At 42.8% G+C, this 10,412-nt stretch overlaps 1 protein-coding gene across 1 annotated transcript; it reads left to right on the plus strand.

The window, feature by feature from the left end:
* The first annotated feature begins 998 nt into the window (after positions 1-998).
* Positions 999-10,212, plus strand: LOC120914589 (POU domain, class 5, transcription factor 1.2-like). Its single transcript, XM_040325270.1, has 5 exons — positions 999-1,658; positions 6,313-6,424; positions 6,522-6,652; positions 8,188-8,352; positions 9,937-10,212. The coding sequence occupies exons 1-5, from the start codon at positions 999-1,001 to the stop codon at positions 10,210-10,212; spliced, it is 1,344 nt and encodes a 447-aa protein (XP_040181204.1).
* Positions 10,213-10,412: the final 200 nt, after the last annotated feature.

The raw sequence follows: 10,412 nt of genomic DNA on the forward strand, positions 1-10,412 counted from the left end.
GTTGGTTCATTAGACTGGGAAGCTCCTTCAGGACAGAGACTGATATGTGTGTTTTAATGGAAAGTACTACAATAAAAGTGTCAGTATTAAATAAAACCAGTAACATAAGTATCTGACTTTCTGTTGTACACCTGCCTTTTGTCTAGTATCTATGGTGTGGATAATACTACTGATGTTCTTGACATTAGCAGGTAGATGTGAACATTTCCTATGCCCATTTTGGCACAAGTCAGAGCTCCCCTGCCTCATTACCCACTCTCAATGGCTTTATAACCTCTAATGTTTGGGAAATGTTAAGACTGATGACTTAGAATTTAGGAGCTGTAGTGTGTAAAACACAGAGCTGCTGAATATTCATATGCCTCTGTGGAGTCTGTATTCCTATGCATATGTGAAATAATGTACAAGCCTGACAAATTACACTTCAGGTTTGTTCGATTGTTAATGTGATCACTTGCTTCCACTTGTAGACTGGGGGTCCTAACATCCATACAAGATCATAACTCCAAAATACAAGTTTTTTTTTTCTACTTATTAGTTCCATGTCTTACTTCAACTTGACCCTATTCATGGTCCTTGGGAGCCTTTTTTTTGTTTTACTGGCCCAATCACCTGGAAGGCTAATTAGCATCGACCTAAGGGGGAGGGCTCTTTTGCCTAGGCTAGTGTAGGGACAGCCACCATCATGAATTAGATTACAACCAGTTGAACTACAATACAAACAACTTCCCAGCCAGGGACCTCCAGCTTAGGACCACAAGTCACACCTGGAGACCTTCTGGAAGGAAGGTTTAGATCTAACAATTTTACTACCTTTATGGAACTTTTACTAATCCACAAGTGAAGACTTCCCAAAGGGGCAAAGGAAGACCTTCTGCATGGGGCTGTAAGCACCAGCTTGGCTGCAACTTTCCAATATGTTTGGTGGATCTACAAGCCAACAATAGACCCAACTCCAGCTAAGTCCTAAAGGTTTGGCTTCCAAGGCTCTTCTCACCATGTACAACCAGCAGACCTTCCAAGCCTTTGCTCACAACTCGGGTCTGATGCAGGATGTTAATTGCCAATATAATATGGGCAACTACACCAGCCTCGGGCACCCACACCACTCCCAGAGCTTTTTCCCCTTCTCCACCGTCAAGTCTGACTACGGGGACCTCGGGGTGCAGGGTGTGGGGGACTGTATGGCACAGGCGTTGTCATGGAACCACTTGGCACAGATGGACGCGACCAGCCAGATGACCATTCATTGTGACCAGCAGGGAGCAGAACAGATGATACCCAACCCAGAAGACGCAGAGAGCCACCCGAAAAAAGAAATAGAGCCGGAGCCGGAGATTAAAGAAGAGTCCCCAACAGCCAAACTCAACCCGCAGACGCACAATGCCATGGGAGCAACCTACTATGCCCAGGCTTGGGGCGGCGGGACCTTCTGGTCCAACCCGGGCACCACAGCAGCCAACAAGCCCCAAGCCAGTGTGAAACCCACTCCGGTACAGCAGTTTTCACAGAGCCCGACTGGTGAAAGTGGGCTCTCCAGCCTGGATACCAGCCGCTGTAGTAACTCTACCAGCCCGGTCCCCAATGTACAGAACATTGTCATCCCCCGGACCATCTCCAGGGCGGGCAGCGAGGGCATCGGCAGCGACATTGAGGAGGTAAGTGGCATCTCTGCTTCGTCTAATAACTCTTATAACTTACAAATAGAATCATGTCTACTACTTTGTCTTGTTCCAGGGTCTGAAAATACGGACCTAAATGTTTAGAGACATATTTGGAGACCCAAGAACTCATAGATTTTGCACAATTCACCTTGAACCGAAGTCTTGTAGGATTTAGTGGTGCTCTTTAAAAATGTAATTTTGTTGTGTCTGGAATGGATTTTTCCATTCTTGTTGGACATTATAATCCAAGATTTAGACATAAAATCCACAAGGTGTGGTTCTCAGGAAGCCTACTGGTGAACCACAACTCCTTTTGTATTTTATGGAAGGAACAAAATATTCAGCCTAGATAGTGAAGTGTAAAATACTTGAAACAAAGTTGTGTTGATTTCCCCAAGTTGTGCCACTGCATCTTGTTTTATGATTCTGATGTTTATACATTTTTATGAGTACATCCTACAATAAGCCCATTATATATTGATCTTATAGACATAAGTGACTCCATCTTGTTTTATGATTCTGATTTTTATACACTTTTATGAGTACATCCTACAATAAGCTCATTATATAGTGATCTTATAGTCATAAGTGACTCCATCTTGTTTTGAATGTTTGATTTTGCTTTACTTGACCTTGTAGATATTCCTGCTTTTGTAGATGCTAGGGAGCCTATTGTACTATTGGGCTCCTGATACTACTGGGTATAACAGACTCAATGCTAGATTGAACTCCTAATCTTGTAGACTGAATTCAGCTGATAACATTGAATGCGCATTTTCTTAAAGTGGTTGTAAAGGTTCGTTTTTTATTTTCTAAATAGGTTCCTTTAAAGTGGAGGTTCCCCCTAAATTTTTTTTATAACAATACATTCAGAAGACTGGTTACACTGCGGGTAGGCTGTTTTTTTTTTTTTTTCGTACATACCTCGATATCGCCGTTTCATCCCTCGGCTTCCTGGTATGATTCTTGTGGGGCTGGGCGTTCCTCGTTGATTGAAGTTCCTCCGACCGACGCATACTTGACGTCACGACTTTCCGAAAGAAGCCGAACGTCGCTGCGCAGGCGCCGTATAGAGCCGACTCTATACAGCGCCTGCGCAATGACGTTCGGTTTCTGTCGGAAAGTCGTGACGCGCAGTATGCGCCGGTCGGAGGAACGTCAATCAACTAGGTCCAGCAAGAATCATACCCGGAAGCCGAGGGATGAAACGGCAATATCGAGGTATGTACGAAAAAAAAACAGCCTACCCGCAGTGTAACCAGTCTTCCGAATGTATTGTTAGACATTTTTTTTAGGGGGAATCTCCACTTTAAGCTAATGCATTGTTGGTTCACTTACCTTTTATTTTGATTTCCCTTATAAATGTTTTTTTTCTTTGTCTGAATTTCTCACTTCCTGTTCCTCCTTAGTAAGCTTGCCCCCATCATCCAAGCTTTTCTGGCTGGGGGTTAGTCTGCGTGCTCACCCCCTCCCTTGGAAACACAGCGTCTCCCCGCAGGGGTTGGTTCACTTACCTTTTCCTTCGATTTCCCTTCTAAATGTTTTTTTCTTTGTCTGAATTTCTCACTTCCTTTTTCTCCTCAGTAAGCTTGCCCCCATCATCCGAGCCATTCTGGCTGGGGGTTAGTCAGCGTGCTTGCCCCCTCCCTTGAGAACACAGCGTCTCCTCGCAGGGATTTGTTCACTTACCTTTTCCTTTGATTTCCCTTCTAAATGTTTTTTTTCTTTGTCTGAATTTCTCATTTCATGTTCCTCCTCAGTAAGCTTTCCCCATCATCCGAGCTGTTCTGGCTGGGGGTTAGTCAGCATCTTGCCGCAGACATGTAGTCCCAAGGGAGGGGGCGAGCACGCTGACTAACCCCCAGCCAGAACAGCTCGGATCATGGGGGCAAGCTTATTGAGGAGGAACACTCCATCTTAGTTTAATTTATTCACCATTTTATTGGTCAGTGTGTGTGGCCAATGAGCTACTTAGATCTTGTTATACTTAGCAACTATTATTACTGACTCCATGTTGCTTCAAGCTCTAGATTCTGTTATCTTGACTTTAGCAAGAGGCAAGTTAAAAATTAACCCTAGAAAGTAGTTGATGCTTGGACTAGACTTTCCAGGAGAGGTAGTGAGTCAGTCAACAGCAAGTGGATTCAAACATACCGGGGACACACATAGAGCTATACCCGGACCAATATATAAATAAATTAATTCATTAATCAGTCAACCAATAAATAAAAAATTGGGCAAACTTAAAGAAGGGGTTCTCCCATAAATGTTTTTTTACCCTTAGATACCCTTAGATGGATGCTCATTTAGTCTAGGGGAATGGGCTAGTTGTTTTAAAATCCGAGCAGTACTTACCGTTGTAGAGGGCGATCTTCTCCGCCACTTCCGGGTATGGGTCTTCGGGACTGGGCGTTCCTTCTTGACTGACAGGCTTCCGATAGGCTTCCGACGGTCGCATCCATCGCGTCACGAGTAGCCGAAAGAAGATGAACGTCGGTGCGGCTCTATACTGCGCCTGCGCACCGACGTTCGGCTACTTTCGGAAAATCGTGACGCGATGTATGCGACCGTCGGAAGCCTGTCGGAAGACTGTTAATCAAGAAGGAACGCCCAGTCGCGCATGCCCATACCCGGAAGTGCCGGAGAAGATCGCTCTCTAAAAAGGTAAGTACAGCTTCGATTTTAAAACAACTAGCCGATTCCCCTAGACTAAATGAGCATCCATCTAAGGGTAAAAATAGCAATTTAGCGGTGAACCTCCGCTTTAATGACCAACTTAATCTTTATTATCTTTATTATAATTAAACTGCATTGGAAAAAAGAAAAGAAGTGTTTTTTTAAAAATGGGATGCCATCAAACATAGAAGAACTTCTATGTTTGATGGCATCCCATTTTTAAAAAAAACACTTCTTTTCTTTTTTCCCATGCAGTTTAATTATCTGTCACCATGTTGCTATTTAGCCCCTAACATTTTGTTAAATTACCTCCATCTTTCTTGTGCTCCTCGCCTTCTAGCTTGGCTTGGAGTCTCTTCTGTTAAAGCGGAGTTCCGGGCATAATTTTTTATTTTTTTTTGCAAGCTAAAATTAATCACATCAAATAGTCCCTAAAACATATTAATAGCTTCCCAATCATTCCAGAAATCATTGCAAACACTTGCCTTATATCCTCCAGCTCATGTTGTAGCCGTATCCATAATATGTGTGGGCATGTGAAGCCCAGTTTTTTCTTCTTCCTGGTTTTCAGGGAGAGGTGCATGCTGGGTGATTTTTAGGCAAAGTAATGCTCAGAGACTCCTGGGAAATGAGTGTCATCATTTCCCAGGAAGCAATGGGGTCTTAGGACAGGAAGTTGAACCACCTAGAACTCGGAACTAGGCAGATTACGAAATCAGAAGTGAGTAAAAAAATATATATTTTTTTTCTTTTATATTAAAGGCAAGCTGTTAATAGAAAGATAATTTTTAGGGTGGAACTCCGCTTTAAAGTGGTTTCATCTAAACACCTGATCTCCTTGTGCTATCGTGACACCACCTAGCTTTGAGCCCCCTGACTTTGTTTTCTTGTGTTTCACTGAGCACTTGATTATGTTATATTAAAGCAACATTTACGGAAAAAAGACCCATTTATAAATGAATAAAGTATGTTTTTTTGCAGGTGTTCACAACGTCATTAGCTCCTGAGAACTTTGTGTCCTCTGCTCACAGAGCTAAAGTTGGTCATTGTACAGCAACCAATGCTATGTGCTATGATCAATATTTCTGTTGTCAGCATTTTCAGAAGTCATCACATAAAGCTGCACCTGAATCTACCAAAATAATAATGCTTAATGCCAGGTGTGACTCAAAGTACCCTTAGGTTAGAATGTTAAATAAATCTGAAATCTACTTTTTCAGTTCGTTATTCATAATAGAACTAGAAAATATCCTTTCTGCAGTCTACATTTTTTGCAAGCCCATAACGTGATTTATGAAAAATTGTTTTATTTCCTTTGCTCATTGCTATGCCCACCATACTACTCTCTTTAATAATTGTTCTGCCTTTAGGCCGGGTTCACACTTGTCCGACAATTGCTCTGACATTGGGAGCTCATGTCGCATGACATGTGAAAATCAATGTTTCCCTATGGGAGTCGTCTTAACTGGTCCAACACAAGTCGGTCCGAAAATGCTCCCTGTACTATTTTGGTCCGACTTTGATCCTACTTCAGCCCATTAAATATCATTGAAGTCAGATCAAATTAGGATTCTTCATCTTACCATCGGACACTTGACATCCGACATTGCAGTAAAAGGAATTTATCTCACACTGGGATTGTTTTAATTGGTCAAAGAACAAGGTAGACTATCACAAAGTCGGATCAAGTAGTATCCTGTTCATAAAAGTCGGATGGATGTAGGATCAATGTAGGACCGATGTAGGACTGATGTCGCAGAGCAAAGTAGGATGAAAGTCGCACCGCTGTCGTGTAGTATAGTGTGAACCCAACCTAAAAGTCTTAAGGGGCAACTCCCTGTGCACATCTATGCCCACCGTATGTGTGTCCTTCTTCAGTATTGCTATTTATTGTCATTAAATATACGGTTGATTTCTTCAGCTATTCAAAGTTGAATATCTCTCAGTAATTTGCTTTTGTGATGTCTTGCAGGAAGTCCCGACATCTGCAGAGATGGAACAGTTTGCCAAGGATCTGAAACACAAACGGATCACTCATGGCTACACGCAAGCAGATGTTGGCTATGCCCTCGGACTTCTTTATAGTAAGTTTACCTATGAGGAATTCTAGAAGAAACTGCAGGAGAGCATTGTTTAAAGCTGTTTGAAACTGAAACTTCTCTTTCCTATTCTCTCTCATAGACAAAACTTTTAGTCAGACGACCATCTGCCGATTTGAGTCTCTACAGCTAAGCTTTAAAAACATGTGCAAGCTGAAACCGCTACTAGGCAGCTGGCTGCTGGAAGTGGACACAAGAGAGGACATGCAGGAGGTAACTACATCATCATAAATGGGTTAAAAAAGGGGGTTTGTATAACAAAGTGGAAGAGTAAGGCCATCCAAAACTGGTATTTTAGCATTTGGTTGAGTCTGGTGGGTGGACTCATCTGGCAAAATCTTTTTAAGAAGATTCTTGTGGTCAGATGTTTGAAGGGTGACCACATTTCCAAACTACCAATCAGGGACACCCTCCCTTCCCAAAAATCAGCTTGTGCTGTAACGAATAACAGCACAGTGATTGGACACAAGAGGTGGGATTTATGATTTCTCCAATCACAAGCAGGGGGCGGGATTTTGCTCCTCCAGGCATTCCCGGCCAGGACAAGTACTGTCAGTGAGTAAAGCGGTGATGTGATGGCCCTTTTTGGGGGCATCAGATTGGCCTGGGGGGAGGGGGTGGCTGTGTCAGTTTCAATCCGGGACATGTGGTCACCCTAGATGTTTGCACTTGAATGATTAGGTCTTTCCACCTGCTTTGACTAGTATGGGGGCATCTGAGACTCTTGAAGTATGAGACTTGAAAGTGGAGAGAGGAAAGGCAGAAACTTTTGTTGGGAGAACTTAACTATGGAGTTCCCGAGATATTGCCTTACAAATATGAAATCGCTAGTGAGAACAGTGCAAATATCAACTAAAGCCCCGTACACAGGGTCAGACCTTTGTTCGACCAAAATCACATCGGAATTCCGGCGGAATTCCATGGGAGTAAAAGAGAACATGTTCTCTATCTAAACTCCGACAGAATTCCTCGGAATTTCCGATGGAAATAATCCGATGGGGCATACACACGGTCGGAATTTCCGATGGATAAAGTCCGTCTGACTTTTTCCATCGGAAATTCCGATCGTGTGTATGGGGCATTAGTAGTATTTATAGCCCAATTACTATTTCATAAGATTTCTATTAAATTGGGTGATGATATTCCTGTGGGCTACCCCTGACCTTTTCAGCCATCTGATAAGCAACAATAAAGTTAAGCTGGGTAGGCACTATCCAAAAGCCTACAGAGTAAGTCATCCTTGGAGCCCTGTAGACAGATCTATATAATTGTAAGTTCAGCTTGGCTGTAAATGGTTATTGGAATAGTGTAAATGGTAAGTGAAGGGGGAATAATGGGAACTGGCAACTTGTGACCTGCCTGATTGATAAGTATTCCCATATGGCAGCCGTCCTGGGTTTCCACAGATGTGAGAACACTGCTGGTTCCATTACATTGCATCATTATCGGGACCTTACAAAATGTCCCCTCAGCCAATGAGTAAATGTGAAATATATAGCAGCAATCCCATGTCTTTTTTCTATAGATGTGTGTGTGTGATAGAAAACACCCTTGAATGCCAACAGTACTTTTAAGTGTCCATTGCAGAATACCTATACATCCTCATTCAGCTGTTGCAAGGAATGCTTGGTCTTATGAACAGCCACCCTTATGATACAAGAGACCTACATAGTTAGAAGTGCAGGTTTCAGAATGTGGAAAGGAGGAGCGAGTATGTAGCCATAACACTCTCTTCTTTGACTCGTTAGCTCATCAGTCGGGGACCAGTTTTGCCTCAGATCCAGAAGCGAAAGCATCGAACAAGTATTGAGAACAACGTCAAACGCAGTTTGGAGAATTATTTTATGCACTGCTCAAAGCCCGGTGCACAAGAGATATCCCAGATTGCCAGGGAACTAAACATGGATAAAGATGTAAGTATACCTAGTTCAATTATTTTACTGTTGTATGATAGTTGGCTTAACCATGGCATCACAACTCTATGCCTATACTATACCATACCAATGGCAAAAAAAAAAAAAAAAAATTGTCAGGGGTTGTACCCTCCATTACTCCATCCAAAATGAAAAAAAGTTTTGCGTTTAGTCCTACTTAAATCTCTGCTGAGTTGTGTTTCAGCTCTAACGGCTGTTCAATATGTAGGCTATTGCCATGGCAGCAGGGGAGGACAGAGATGGTGGGAGGGGTATCAATCAGTCTTGCTAATGATAAAAGTATATTAATTTGATTCAAAGGCACATTTTTTGGGTTAATAGTGTTCTTTAAAGCTGGAGAGACGATAGAAATAGCAATAGAGAGAACGCCATGGGGTTAATTTACTAAAAATCGGAGAGTGCAAAATCTGGTGCAGCCCTGCATAGAAACCAATTATCTTCCTTTTTTTCTTGTCAAAGCTTAATTGAACAAGCTGAAGTTAGAAGCTGATTGGCTACCATGCATGCCTGTACCAGATTTTGTACTCTCCAGCTTTAGTAAATCAACCTCTATGTCTATACAGGCCCGGATTTTGAGCAAGTAACATGGACTATAGCAGGAGGCACCATGTCTACATTTGCTACAAAGAGGCAGGTGCTGTATAAAACTGATAGATGCGCTATTACATAAAAGCTCTTCTTAGCCAGCTAAATGCTAGCAATGAAATAGATATTTAGTCTAACCAAAAGTCATCTTTCAGTTAGGGCCCTTTCACACAGGACAGATCCATGATGATCCGCCCCGTGAACCTCCACTTGCTCAGCGGGGATCACTCCATTGATCCCCGCTGAGCTGGCGGATGACAGGGCGGTCCCCGCACACTGTGCAGGGACTGCCCTATGGGGGGATCGGATGAACACGAACCATCTGTCCGTGTTCACCTGATCCGATCCGCAGACGGATGGAAAAATAGGGTTTTCCTCCGTCTGCAGAATCGGAGGATTGTGGACCCGGATGAGATCGGGTGTCAGTGGATGTTCATCCGCTGACATCCGCAATCTCATAGGGATCAATGTATGTCCCCTTTTCATCTGTAAACGGATGGATAAAAAAGTGGACATACATTCTGCATGTGTGAAAGGGGCCTTAGAGATTGGATACATGGTAAGCTAGGTCACCCTCTGTTTTTTTTTAAGCCTGTAATAAAGAGATCTTCTGTTATAGTTCCCAACACTTTTCTGCCCAACTTGGAGTTTTTAAGGTACTCTGGCACATTGGAATGCCCCCACTCATTCTGTTACATCATCTGCAATATAACATTACAAATAACAAGGAGAGTGGGATCCTCATAATGGCTGAGGCAGGCAATTGATATCAAGTGCAGGAATTCTACCATTAACATCCCTGTGAGATAAAAGTAACCATTTTTGTTGCATATTCCCCTTAAAGACTTATTTTACAGTTTTTGTTTCCAATCTCTAAAAATCAGAACCATGTTGCCTATCTGCTAAACTACTAGAATCATTATTGTAGGACCTTTATTTTAACATTGACTTTTTAACTATATATCCATCTGTTCACAGGTTGTCAGAGTCTGGTTTTGTAACCGTCGGCAGAAAGGAAAACGGCAGGTGCACCCCTACCTTAGGGAAAATGGTGGAGAAGCCTACGATATTGTCCAGTCCCTCTCACCTTCAAATGCAGGCCACTATGCCCTGTCTCAGGTGATGGCATCTCAAGGTTTTGCCCCAACATCCCTCGGTTCCAACCCTGCACTTTACATGTCTGCCTTCCATAAAAGCGAGGTCTTCCCCCAGGCCATGCCTCACGGAATGTCCATAGGCAATCATGCCACTTAAATCCCATCTGATTCCTGTAATATGGTAAAGATGCCAAAGATGACCTCTCTTTTTCTTTTTCTTTTTCTGAAAAATGGGGCAGGGTGGGGGGGTGGACAAAGAGAGATATCACTGCTGGTAAAACTTGAGTTTTGGTTCATGTTGGTCATATTCTCACCTAAAGCTAAAATGAATTCAGAGTGAGAATGATTACAGTCCAG

This window comes from Rana temporaria, chromosome 9 (genome assembly GCF_905171775.1).
Source record: "Rana temporaria chromosome 9, aRanTem1.1, whole genome shotgun sequence".
Taxonomy (NCBI): Eukaryota; Metazoa; Chordata; class Amphibia; order Anura; family Ranidae; genus Rana; species Rana temporaria.